The 14452-nt window shown below is 38.0% G+C and overlaps 1 protein-coding gene and 2 long non-coding RNA genes across 3 annotated transcripts in view; 2 read left to right on the top strand and 1 right to left on the bottom strand.

Moving 5' to 3' along the window:
• Nucleotides 1–14452, top strand: part of LOC147841783 (uncharacterized) — a 751871-nt gene that overhangs the window by 102042 nt on the left and 635377 nt on the right. The window lies entirely within an intron of this gene.
• LOC147841789 (uncharacterized) overlaps nt 1–14452 on the bottom strand; it is a 227344-nt gene that overhangs the window by 152566 nt on the left and 60326 nt on the right. The window lies entirely within an intron of this gene.
• The window catches only part of atp2b4 (ATPase plasma membrane Ca2+ transporting 4), an 89066-nt gene that overhangs the window by 52330 nt on the left and 22284 nt on the right, over nt 1–14452 (top strand). The window contains 1 exon segment of the mRNA NM_001077467.1: nt 5615–5872. Coding sequence (NP_001070935.1) covers nt 5677–5872 — 196 coding nt within the window. The 5' untranslated portion in view covers nt 5615–5676.

Below are 14452 nucleotides of genomic sequence, written 5' to 3'. Positions count from 1 at the left end.
TCAACTGATATATGAAATGTAGTAATAATAATAAGTAATAATATGTGATTCTAATTTCACAGTGTGAACATCAAATTAACCAGGACTAAGGCCTTGTTTACATGAATACATTTGGCTTTAAAACACATAAGTTGAATAAGTATGGTTACGCCTTCCATCCACACTACCCCAGAGTTATCAAGCCTCGAAAACAGAGCGATTTGAAAATGCTGAAGAGGCTGTTTTGGTTTTAAAACCCTGCTGCTCCGTGTCAGTGTGGATGGGGAAAACAGAGACACCTGAAAACAGGGACATGGCTGCCGACAGTCTTGCTACTTGATTAGAGTTTTTTCTCAATATCAAGTGCACAAAGTTCAGACTGGCATCCTTTCATTTTAAATTCAGACTTTACAAGTTTAATATGGAAAACAAACTCCAAAGGTAAACCTTCAAAGGGAACAGTGTAGGCTACTTCATAAGGTAATTCACATCACCCTGGCTACGTTGCTTCTTAACAATAAAAGGAAAACGTTTAAAGTAACTGCATATTTTCATTTTAATATTAACAACTTAACAGGCACCAAAAATGTTGAGACGTGCGTGGTGTGGCTACTTATTTAAATGACCGTCATCTTCACTGTATGCATATTTATAGCATACAGCCTATAACATAACTGCCTCCCTTTTATTTAATTTTTTTGAAAATATGAAACATACCCTGTCTCTTTTGCTGAATATCAGTTTTAACAATCAATAATGGCCACTATAAAAGTATAACGTACAATAAGTCTATACAATATAGGAAATAAAGGCAAGCAATCAGTTAAATGTGCAGAATCAGTGTATGTTATTACTTCAATTATTATATTAACTAATCTTTGCACTCAAAACATGTTACCTGAGAACAAGTGATAGATTCAAAAGACCGAAGTGTTGTTAGACAGAGACAAGATGTATTAAATATCTAGTTTAAGAACTGTAGTGATATGTGATCCAGCAGTATATCCTGCGGTATATCCTTAATGCTGAAGCACCCGCTGGCTACCTGGAGCTCAGACGTTCGCATACGCTGTAGCGCATGCCAGAGTGTGTGGTCTCGTCATGTGCATTTTTTTTTGGTATAGTCATTGGCATTTAATTGGTATAGGATGGAAATCTTTTCAGAAACGCTAGATAAAACGCCAGTGTGGACGTGAATCGTTTTCATTCTAAAACGCTGTTTTAAAACTAAATCGTATTAGTGTAAATAGGGCCTAAGTGTATCTATGAATGTATCTCTCTGAACCACACAAACCAAGAGAATTGAACAAGTGTGAAAACACTGTTAAACATATTCAAAGTGTCATTTTAGTAAATATTTACTTTAAATGAAACATAATTCTATTGAAGATTTCCCCCAGGCTTGAAATCAAATTTGAAAAGACTTGGACTAGCCTCAAGTAGACCCCCCCTCTTCCCCACATCTATTAAACCGTCAACCATGTTTTGACCTGTTTGGTAGCACATTCACCAGATCTACACCCAGAGCGAATAATACTGGTTTTATATGCCACTTGTTACACCAGCCTGCAGCCATTTCATTTTGATGCATGAAAATGGCTCTTTGGGATGAGCTCATCCTCTAAGTGCAATGCAGGAAAGCGTTTAAGACGATTTGCTTAATGCACACCAGAGATTGTGATAAACTGCACTATTCTTAGGTGAAAGTAAGTCCACCTGTCAGGCCGCTACACAAAAGGTCTGTTGTCAGATCGGTTTAGCAGCATAACCTTGGCAAATGGGTAGTAGTTATCTTGTAGTATTTTTCATGGATTGTTGTACCAGCCACCTGTAAAAACAAATAAATAAACAAACAAACAAACAAACAAACAAAAAAAAAACGGGTGATTTCTCACCATAAAAAAGTGGCATGAGAATTTTAACAATGTTACAGAGGCGATAAAGGGTGGAGTGATTTGCATTGGCATGTGTTTTTGGCACTCTGCTGCTGGACTAGACTGATTGCTTGAGTTTCAGCTTCCGAAAATTGCAATTTGACAGCTTTATGCTTCACCCTGGGTAGTGTTATTCAGTGCATGAACTGAAGTATGCTTGCCTACATAAGTGTGAAAGAGACCTTGTAATATCCTTGATCCACTGATTCGTTGAGTCTAGAGAAACAATAGAACAAAGGCTTTTCAAAGTGTGAAAACATTTGTCTTGGTGGTGGTTGTTTTTTTTTTTGTTGTTGAATTTTAGTTGAATTTTTTTTCCGGAGTCGTTTGCAAATTGTTTGGATGAAATAGGAACATTGTTTCTTATTTATTATCGTTTTTATTCAACTTGCCTCCGTAACATCATTTAAAAGCATTTCATTTTTTTACCCTGGGTAATGCAGTGTGAAAACCAGTTGCAGGTTTTCAAACTCTTTGTTAAACGTTGGTGTGTTTAACTAAAGTGACACGAATGACACTTCAAATAATGCATTTTGTCGAGGGGAGTTGTCTTATTTTTCTAAACAAGCAGGAGAAAGTCTGAGTTATAAGCTAGTATGTGTCTTTGGCCAAGTAGTGATATAAACGACATGCAATTGGCTATTTAAAAAAAAGGAAAGGGGTTGCATTTCTTGTTTCAGTGCAGATTGCATCAAACCATTGAAAAACGCTGCTTGTTTCATGGAACTTCTGGAGATCCTGAATTAAAAAAGAAAATGTGCTTGCAAATTAAATTAATAAAAATAGCTCTTGGTGATATATAGAGTCATTAAATTTTGCTTTAACTGGAATATCTCTGTGTAAGAAACTGAGCATTATTTACAGTATTGTCTTTAATTTTGGTAAGTAGTTTTGCGCTTCATGGTTGTCAATAATGTATTCCATGCACAAACTTGCATGTGAGCAAACAAAAAAAAAAAAACGCTGCAAACATATACTATTGTGCTGAAAGAAAAAAGCGACTTGAATTTTGGATAGCCAGAGAATGGATACATTTAATGAGACGTTTTCATTTTAAATGAACTATTCTTTATGGCCCCTCTGAAGTGCCTCAAAATTGAGGCCTTCTGTCGACACTGCGGCCCCTTTTACACTAATGGGTTTTCATTTTAAAACGCATAAGTTTTGCTACGGTTACGCCATCCGTCCACACTTTGCCGGAGTTCTCGAGCGCCGAAAATGTAGCGTTTTGAAAACGTTGGAGAGGCCGTTTTCATCCTAAAACACTGCTGCTCCGTTTCAGTGTGGATCAGGAAAAACGGAGACATCTGCAAACGGAGGCGGGACTGCTAAGATTCGCTGCCTGATTGGGGCTTTTGTGTCATTTTGTGTCATGACTATAACACATGGCTTTAACGCTACTGGAAGACAGTACTGTAAAACAACAACATGGGCACAGAAATGGGAGCGTTGTTTGCACTATTGTCTGTTTTAGGCGGCATTGTGCAGTTATTCATTTGTTACGTTTAGTAACAACTCGACCTCGTCGTCTGTCCACAAAAATACCTCTCTTGCTTTCTTTGCCATCGCGTTTAATGTTCAACCGGCGTTTGTTGACTAACAATAACAAAATGAAACTCTATTGTGGCCGCGGATCGCTTTTGATCTAAAACGCCGTTTTAAAACTAAAACGCACTAGTGTAAACGGGGCCTTAGACAGCATTTTTAGGAAACAAAAACAAATCTTTTTGATAACGCTGTCAAAAGATAAATTTTAAAAATGGCCTCTTTGTGTTGCATTGTGGATTGTGAAAACAGAGGCTTTCAGTCACTTGATGAAGTAGAAGAATACTACAGATGCAGTACTCATCTGCAAAAGATTATAGTAATAAATGCACTATTAGAAGAATATTCAGTGCAGTATGCAAAAATTAGCAAGTCATGAGAGTTCATGGCTATTGTTATGATTGGCAGTTGGGGCTCTTGCATCATGGGTTGATGTGTGAGTGCAGAAATGTAGTAAGAAGAAAACAAACCTGCATAGCAGGATTATAAATGGACTAATAGTCATCTTCAGTCTGCACATTCAGTTCAGATAGTACATCTGATATTCAGACTTTGCTAGACGGGGGTTTCAGTCTTCAGAACTCTGCAAGAAGATTTGAAAGCAAGAACCTATCTGCACTTTTAATAGAAGTATTAGTTTACAGACTCTCCACCACTACATGTGTTTAATAAACCTTTAAGCAGTCTACCTGTTGTGGTGGTAAAGTGCTGTACATGCTTTTCCCCTAAAAAACAGCTCTAGCTCATAGGTTCATTCTTGCTGCCAGAGAAGGGTGTGTCCTCTTTAGAGTAGCATGTGACATTGCTTTATAGATTTAGTTTTTTTTTTTTCCTCTACAGAAGCACTCAAACATTTTATGTGCTCTGCTAATCTGAAGGCTCGGTAATGGCCTCTCTCAATGCCTTGGGCAATGTATGACATTTGTTTGGAAACACTGTAGAGCTTGTTCTTGTGGCATTTACACATTTCGACATTTACAGACATCCGTTACATTACTACTAATGTTAGAACTAAACTCAATAAGCTGCTCTCTGTCCTGACTGATGTGGTTTACTCAAACACGCACTTGTGCATAAAACAGAACAATGGAAATGGGTTTTAAAAATCAGACCTCACTTTAGGTACTTGTGCAAACTATAATGACAACTTTAGTGGGGCTAAAATGATGGCAAAAAGAGAAGAGAATCATTATCCTCAGCAGTTCAAGAGCACATTCATGTTTAAATACAAAAATCAGGTCACTATGATCAGAATGATCTACTGGACTGATGTCTCCTCATTTAGAGGTTAACAGGTCAATGTGATGTACAGTGAAGCTGGAGCCTGACCGGCTCTGAAGGAAGGGTGGACGGTAATCCAATCTGGGTTAAAATCCTCCTCAGGGCTTTCCAGCATCCAGCTCTTAGCTTTTTATGGCTGCCATCGCTGACTGTACAAGTGTGATAGTGGGGAAATTGGCCGTAGCACTGGTAGATGAATCCCAGTCCAAAATTTCATCTCGGATCATTGCAAGCACACATCAAAGAGTGACCTCCATTTTTTTTCAAATTCCACGTGCATAAGAAAACCCGACGGAGTTGGAAGCTCCCCTATCTCACATTAACACAGAACTCCTTATCTCTAATGGGCGGGGTTTTTTTCTACCACTAGCTTATTTTGAACTCAGTGCTGCCCTTTATTTCTCTTTCTAACTCTCCGCATTCCCCTCCTACCTCCATCTGTGGGTTTGGAGGCTGGCAGAAAAACAGTAAACACTTTAATTTGCTCCCAAACTATATATTCCTGCAGGGTTAATTATTTATGTATGACTGCGATGGACAGAAATTTAATCTGGGTCTGAGATGGTGATTCCCATTAGATGTGCAAATTCAGTGAGTCGCATCTGTATATTGCAAGTGTTTAGATGAACTGCTGTGTTAAAAAAAAAAAATCACGAATAAGAAAGTGCTGTATTTCAAAACATTTCTGTCTGTTTCCCATCATATTATCACAACAATGATGCTTCATTCACAAGCCCAAGTGTTTTTCGAGTCATTTAGACGGTGTCAGCATTTCCTGTCTGTTCTGTCACAAAACGTTGACAACTTCGAAATTAGGCCATTTTGTTTTCCCCTTAAAATAATTGAACGTCTGTCTGTTTCTTGCTCTCTTTCAGTTTCTCTGTGGTGCGTCTTGAGTCTACATTCCTTTATCACCAAGTCTTACGTTTAAACCAGAATGGCTAACAACAGTGCAGACCATCCGCCGGGGAACTCTGTCGCCGAGGTCGACCATGAAGGGGACTTTGGTTGTACAATGATGCAGCTCCGTGAGCTGATGGAGCTCCGCAGTGGCGAGGCTGTCAGCAAGATTGCAGAATGCTATGGAGATGTGCAAGGGATCTGCCGTAGGCTCAAGACCTCACCTATCGAGGGTAAGAAGCAGTGAACATCTACACCACACACCACATAACTTCAAGCAGTTGTTGTGATCCATGCGGGTAACTGAATGACATCTTGATTATTTTGGTGGTTATTTCAAAGCGGTGATTTTTCTTTTTTCTATTGTTGTATCTGAAACAATTTACACACTCACACACAAAATAATTTGCATATGTAGGGTTGTGTTCTGTCTTCTCCTGCATGTATTGGTTAAATTCTTTGTAGCAATGAACATGTTAAATATTTAGCTGAGAAGGATCCCCACAGCATGACTCCATCATGCTTCACTCTGGGCATGGTGTTATGTTTGTGGGAAGTGCTTAAAAAATGCTGTCAGATGACAGTTTTTTTTTTTTGTCAAACTTTTGTTAGAGCTGGGTCACATTGTCATTGTTGTAAACTCCAGACGTATTTTGTATGATTTCTTGAGAGCAATGGCTGCTTTTGTGCCACCCTCAGATATGTGTCAGTGCACTGCAGAGCTTTTGAGATGGCTCATTTTATTTTGTTCTTTTCTTCTGAGCTCTGTGTTCATTGCTTTGTGGTTTCACATCCAGTGTCTTGCAGGACACATTATTCTAGGCAGTATTTTGGTAATTTAATGTTTTAAGTTTCTATGTAATTAAATCCCTTTTTAGAATTTAGGTTTTTTTTTATTATTGTCTTAGACATTTTGGAATGTTCTCCAGTCTTAGTTTTCACAGCTCACTACATTTTAGCAGAATATTTTGTGTTAAGCTCTAGGTAGGACATCTCCAACGTTTTTGCTTGGTTATTAGTTTGATTAACTTATTTAATGTTTTTGACTTATTTACTTACTGCAGTGGTTCCCAAAGCTGTGGTCGCAGGACAATGAGGAGGGGTCGCATGGTGATTTTTAAAAATCGAAATCCTTTTATTAAATTATTATAATTACCGTGCATTATCCATAATCTACAGAAGACAAAATAGTAGTCAATAGTTTCATAAAAAAACAACAACATGGAAATAAAAAGCCATTAGTGTTTCGTTCATTTTTATTTATTTTTTTCACCCATTAAATTGTGACCCCTGGGGAAATTCTGTTATATTCAAGACACAGCAATGGCGTCAGATGCAGCAGATTGATTTTTTGGCACCAGGTTAAACTTTCTGACACACTTTATAACACTTACGTTCATTAAAAATAAATACAGGCCACAATTGAACATGGAGGTCTCCGAGTGTCGTTTTCCAAGATTAAACGAAAAACAAATTTTGGCCTATTAATGTATGCGCGCGTTTGTATATTTATTAACACCTCAGAGGGTATTGGGGGTCGCGAGGTGAAAGATTTGCTACTCTGTACTCAGTACTTACTGTATGGTAATTCCTGTACTGGTAATTTAAAACACAAGACACAGTTGCGGTCAATCAAATTTGAGGTTAATCCATAATATTTATTGCTTTAAATACATTCAGAAATTAGTTTTATTGATTCATATGATTATGATACTTTGGTACAGTAGTGGGAAGTAGCCCACAGCCCAGTTCTGGGAAATACCCATACACACTCATTCACACATTACGCACAATTTATTTAATTACCAAATTTACCTTTAGAGCATGTGTTTGTACTGTGAGGGAAACCAAAGCACCCAGAGGAAACCCACGCGAACACGGGGAGAACATGCAAACTCCAAAAAGAAATGCCAACTGGCTCAGCCGGGACTAGAACCAGCCATCTTCTTGCTGTGCGGCGACCGTGTTAACCACTGAGCCATCATGGTGCCCAGTCAAATTCCAACAATAAAAAATTTTCTAAGCTTTCTTGTAATATATCTAAGCTTGTATTTATGTTTGTGGGATTACTATTTGGGAGATGCAGGAAGACAAAAAGAGCAGTTGTTCTGTGCCACCCCAAAGAGGATCTTGAGTTTGAGAAAGATCTTTTGTCAGTTTAATGTATCTTTTGTCAGTTTAAAGTGAAAGCTTAAAAATGCTACTCTAAATACGACTCTGTTGACCCTTTAGGCCAGTATAATTTTAATTTAGTCTAGATTTCATCGACAACACTACCCGGAAGGAAACTAGGTATTTCTGGTGACATAAAGATAGCTCACTCACTTCAGCTAGCTAAAATAAACCTCTCCACCACTTCAGTTGAAAAGGTAAACAAGGCATCTACTCTGTTTTTAAAATTATTTAAAGGTCTTGTGAAATGCTTTGAAATGTGCATTTTTAGTTGATGTTTGACGTAATCTCAAACGCAGCATGAAGAGAGGGTGGGACATAGTGTCATAACCTTATCATAATTATAGGATATAAAAATGCTAAAGAAAAAATCATTTATAGATTAATTTTCATAAGCTCGATTTATAATTGCATAAAATACTTTTATAACAATAAAATAAATAACACCAATTTTATACAATTACAATGAAAGTAAACAACATTAAAAGTAAACTCATAATGATTTTTAAAAAGGGGACCATTAATGAACATTTATTTAGAAGATTATTTATTTTTATTTAGTGTTATAACAGTTCATATAAATTGCTTCTATCAAGCCACTTTTCCACTGCATATGACAAATGACAAGCGACAGACCGTACATGATTTATTTCTAATGGAGAGTAGTCCGGGAGCTGCGTGGGGTTCCGATCATCTTTGTATGCGGAAAAATCGTATCCTATTTGAGCTGTGGATACGCTGAAATATTTGAAATCCTGCGACTGGACTGTGCGCGACCAGTGTTCCAGTGTTGTCCAAGCAGGTCTTTAAACACGAGATGAGAAAGTTTTTTTTTTTTTCGTTATTTTTTGAATCAGAAAAAAATTCTGTTAAAAAAGCATTTCTATTCATAAATAAGTAATAACAATTTTATAAAATTTTTTTTATGTTGTCTCCACATTCCCTCCAAAAGTTTTAGCGGTCTATGAGAATAAGCACAGAGAATAAAGGCTCTTTTTGCACTTTATTTCAAACACCACAAGAATTAGCTTCTCTTCCATGATGCACAACACTGAAAATTCCATGCGACTACCACAAGGGTGCGTATTCCGACAGACATGTCCAAATGTAGTATGCAGTGGAAAGTCAGTTTTAGGCTAGTGGGTTGCATTTTGTTGCTGTTATTCTTATCACCTGGTAGATTATTCTAGTTCACTGAGCTAGTGATGTTAGTGTTGATATTTACTGTAACAAACATCTTTACGGCTGGGTCACGTCATTTATTCAGAAACGGCAATGTTGGATTCCAAAGTCAGATTGTTAACAGTCATAGATGTTTACGTGTATATATGGGTAACAATTCCTTTTGTATCTGCGTCTTCTCCATTAATTGTCTTCTCCATTACTCCTCATCCTGATAAATACAAGGTGTGGCTGCACGTGTGTCATGGTGAATGTGTAACTGCAAGCCCTGAATTATGCAGTTTTTTTTTTTTTTTGCTGGGTATGTTTGTGCGCCTGTGTTTTTTGCATTTCATTATGAAGTGAGAAAAATATCCCATTTATTATGTTTTATTAACGTCTAAAGCCTGATTTATACTTCTGCGTCAAGTGACCGGCGTAACCCACGGCGCAGGCAACGCACGTGGCTGTGCATTTATACTTCTGCGCGCTGTCTCTGTCGGTCTGCATTAACACTTCCGAAACGCTAGTGGGCAGTGAGGTGTAAATTTTCCTCTGTGTCAAGTTTCTTCTCTGCTTTTTTGCCTTTCCTGAACACTTCCGGGATGTACAAGTGGCTCAAACTCTCTCATTTTGAGGCAGGAACCGGCGGACGTGCAACAACTTTAACTATGAGGTAAACACAAAACAAAACTTTCCATCCGGAGCTCCTTCACAGTACTCCACATTTGTAAACAATCGCTCGCGCGGCGTCGCGCCATTCGCGCGGCTCTCGGTCCCGCCCAGACTCGTCAGCGCTACCAAGCCGACCAATCACAGAGCTTACGCTACGCGTCGTTGCGACGTGTAGTTACATTTTTTGAGAGGTGCACGTCAGTGACGGTGATGGCCACGGCGAAGGGCTATGCGTCAGCGCCGTAGCATACGCCGGTGTTTGACGCAGAAGTATAAATCAGCCTTAACCCAACCCTAAACCCAACTGTCACAGTAATGTAAAAATATTAATTATTCTTATACAGTGTTACAAAAATGATGCTATAGACCATATCAGTGGGGTGTTGTCATTGGCCCGTGAACATTTCCTGCCTATCAAACTATTTCATAACAGTAACAAGAGGCAATTCAATCATAACTTAATGTTAAAACAGCTATCACAACATTATTTGATTCATGGATTCTCGGAAGCTCTAGAAATTAAAAATTGTAAAACTGGAAATAGGTTGGGACCATTGTTTTTGTTTATATCCCTCAAAATGGTCTATAATGATGTGCAGATGTTCAGCTGTATCCTAGCAAAGAGCTTAGAATGACCAAGAGGGACACTCAATAGAACGTTCCATTGCAACAGCCCCGGATTCAACCATTTTGGAGTGAAAGCAATCGTCTGTCCATTGGATCTCATAGCTGTCGCGATGGCAAGCAGTTGCTTTATTTATTTATTTATTTAAAAAGTGCATTAAAGCTGAGATACAACCTGAAAGACAACAATACAACACTTACTATCACAATCATCAGCACATTTAATAGTTTATTTTACAGACTTATAATATGCTGTTGTTCTATTGGAGTTTTCTGTCCAAAATGGCCGCCGCACCATCTAGTGGCTGTTTCCTAAATTGCACAAGAGTGTCGCCTCTTGGTGATTCTATGCTCTTTGACCCTAGCTAGACTTTACCAACTTACTACGAAAGCCCAGACGGGAGCATCATGATCAGATTTTTATTCAAATAAATCGATATGAACTTCACACTCGAGTTTAATAATAAAATCGATTTATCACCCAGCCCTTACAAATGGTTCATCCATTTAGGCAGTTTTGGAGCACACTTGCTTATAGATATCTTGAAAAATAACAATACTGATATTAAAAATATACATTATTTATTTTGCATGTTAACCATGAGATCTGGTATCATTTTCTGATCTCTCTTCTCCTTTTTTTATTCCTATCACATGACTGATGATGAACAAATACCAAAATTTGCACGTTTAATTCAGTGTAATGATTGTTAAGCATCCAAACTATGTAGATTTAGTTAAGCACCTAAAGTATTTTAAAAATGTACTGATGTAGTCGAAAGCCACATCAGCTCTTACATATGTACAGTATGATTTAAGTAATTACATCACTTGAAGTGACACTTATGATGACAAGATAATTCCACACTCAATGCAATGCAGACATGTTTGGCTCCATGGCTCAGGAATATTGTTTACCGTCAAACCTCCTGATTTTAAACTACTTAGGTGGCACTGAAGGTGACACAGCTTATATATTGAAAAGCTAAAGCATAATAACTGAATATAAACACTGAATAAACAGTCCAGTTTACAAAATGGATGTACTGTCTTTCTCCAATGACCTTAGTCATATTTTATCACAAATGAGTTTGTCACCCCATTAAGGTTGTCTTATTTTACCTCCAATGGCGCAAGGTTAGATTAGGTTATGTTGTCCTTATCAACAGTGTGATCATGCTAAGCAAACACTGTCATCTCCTCTATAGCATATGGACTCTGTTGGATTATTCCAGCATTGAAATTTGCTCCACACCGTGTCCTTAATTACATTTTAGATCATCACTCTGTTCCATTTAGTAATGAAGGGACAGCTGTACTGAGTTCCCCGCACAAGAAATGACTCATTTTATTGAAGGGGGTATAATTATGTTTTCTCTTTCACCCTTAAATGGAGGAGTAGGTGGAAAAAAGCAAAGTGGCATTTCTTGTAAAGGTGCTGCTGCGAAGACGTTTTGACATGGTTTTACAATCTTTTCACATGGCGCAAATAGGTTTCGTATGAGGCGTGTGAGTTTAAATGCGACCGTACATTTGTAAAGTACAATGTTAAGAACATTGAAATTGACAGTAGAGGCGTATTGCTTGGCACATGTCTTGCTGTTAGCTCTTGTTGCATACTTGGCTTGTGAGGCAAAATGAATCATCAAAGTCTGCCATTATATATTTTTTTTAATCCAGCCTCTCTTGTTTGCATTACAGACTGCTAAACGCAAGACCATTCAGTCCATTCAAGAGTTACAGGTTCAGCAGCCATTTTTGTGTGCTATTTCTGGATGGTGTGGTCTCTTGAGAAAACCGTAAATCATGGATAAAGACAAAGACAAAAGACAATTTCAACCTCTTATCTCAGCCTTTAGACTTTGCAGGTTGTACTCAGCCACTCCTCAAATTCCACAATGAATCAATACAAGTTGTTTTCACACCCTTTATTTGTTCAAATCTTTTGAGAATGTTGTCCGGTCGCCTTGTTTTGTAGGGTATCCCTTGTTTACTTGGCTGAATGTCTAACATGGGCTTTTATCACTTCCTTTCATTTGTTTCCTGTTAATGTAGACAATCTTTTGGCAGCCGCTCATGTCACGCCAAGGCCTAAACACAGAGTACTGATCTTAGCGCTTGTTAAACAACTTAAATTAAAGGTCTCATGAAATTAAAATAAAGTAGTTTTTTAGATGTTATTATCAGGATTTTTTGATTTTTAGATATCTATGAGCTCGTGTTTTCCAAAACAGTGTCAATTCACATGTAGCAAGTATAAAAGTGATATCAACACTTCTGCTCAAATGGATCAACGATTTTATTCACGGCAACCCATACTACAGTTTTTCATCAAATCATAACCCATAGATATGTAGACTAGATACCGCATACAGACCCTGAGCATGCATCAATACTGCTGACACATTTATACAGTACTCCTAGGACAAAAGTCATTCAACCGCACTTAGTCAAGCCTAAAGCAAATCTGAAGATACTGGACTTTTGCGCTGCACATGGGTGTAATAACGACAAAGTCCCTTTAAGGCAAGTCATCTCACTCGGCGGCCATCTTTGAAACACCTCTCGGGGAGTATACTCGGGCATTCAGTCTGAATGAGGAAACATCAAATTCTCCAAAATTACTCCAAGCTTAAGTTTAGGAACAAGATCACGACACCAACCTCATTTATAGAAGTATTACAAATTATAATTCTCTGAATATTGCTTGGTCTGATCGCAGCTGCTGTTCTGAAGTAATTCACAAATTGACCTTGATGGCGAATCTCCTCCAGAAATGACAGCGACTCTTTTGTTTACAAGTTTGTGGGGCATTTGAGTATTTACTGTCATGTGGTGTGCATTTAACAGGACATACTGTACCTTGCGTTCGTTTCATATAAATTACTAAACCAAAAAAAAATAAAAGGATTTTCAAGTGCACTTGGTTCATTTAATGGTAGTAATTTCAAGCTTTATTTGCATATATTTCTCATGTCTGTGAAGCAAGTATTCACTCAAATTCTAGTGTGTTTGTTGACCACCAAACTGTCGTAAAAGCACACATCTGGTACAAGCTTCCCCTCGAAGAAACGTCAGTCTAGAGCAGGGCTATTCAATTGGCGGCCCGCAGGCCGAACCCGGCCCTCGAGGCAATTTCTTCAAACAAAACTGCTGCAACTAAACCAAGTTATGACAAGTTACCAACTGTGCGTTAGTTTAAAGTTCCAAGTATGTACACCGAGGCTAATACGCACACACGCAAACCAGATTAACTAAAGCAGTGGCTGTTCCCATATCACGTCTTTTCCGCTTGCAAGTTTGTTATTTCTAAGGTAAGAATATATGACAATATGCGCACACAAGCGGAGCAACGCGCTTGCGTGCCCATGCGCTCACTCATCCATCGATATAGAAAAATCATGTCAAATTATAGTTTTCGTAATATAAAAATATTTGCATACTGACCTCTGGACTAACTCCTGATTGTAGATGTGTGTATATATGTGTACATATGGCTCCGGATGGCCAGCCTTCCACTGTACTTTGGTCTTACATTCATTTCAAAGGAGCGCTACCCTGTACTAAAATGGCGGCTCTATTGATGCATTCCTTCCAATAGACAACAACTGCGCAGGTGACATCTAATGTAAATATCTATGATAATAGCCAATCAAATGCTCTAGTTTCTGACTTGCCCTGCCCCCTTTTAGATGCTATTCATTTGATTCACTTGAGCTTAACCACTCACTGGCAGAGCGGTGGATTTTTTTTTTTTTAAGGTGAAGGAGCTACACTATGTCCCACCTTCTCTTCATGTTTCGGTAGAAATTACGTCAAACATTAAATAAAAATGCACATTGTAAAGCACTTCTAGGGACTTTTAATGATGTTTTAAATGTACAACAGTCATTTATAGATGGCTTTTCTGCTGTAGTGACCAATGTTAGCATTAATTCAGTTGAATTAAAACGTCTTACAGTTTTAAAATTTAAAATAGCTCCTTTGCCTTTCATGTCTAAAACTTAATTTATTCATGTGATGTCAAAATGGAACTTTCAGCACCCACATCTCCAGTCTTCAGTGTCACAGGATCCTTTGATGCATTTAATGGTATAATATGTGTAAAGAACTTGCTCATTTACTATGATGTGTGATACTGTGGACAAGAGACTAGCTGGTTAAAGTGCTATTTGAATACC

Source organism: Danio rerio, chromosome 11, assembly GCF_052040795.2.
Source record: "Danio rerio strain M-AB ecotype USA chromosome 11, GRCz13ab, whole genome shotgun sequence".
NCBI lineage: Eukaryota > Metazoa > Chordata > Actinopteri > Cypriniformes > Danionidae > Danio > Danio rerio.
Note: the sequence above shows the minus strand (reverse complement) of the source record. Positions and strands in the feature narration are given on the sequence as shown.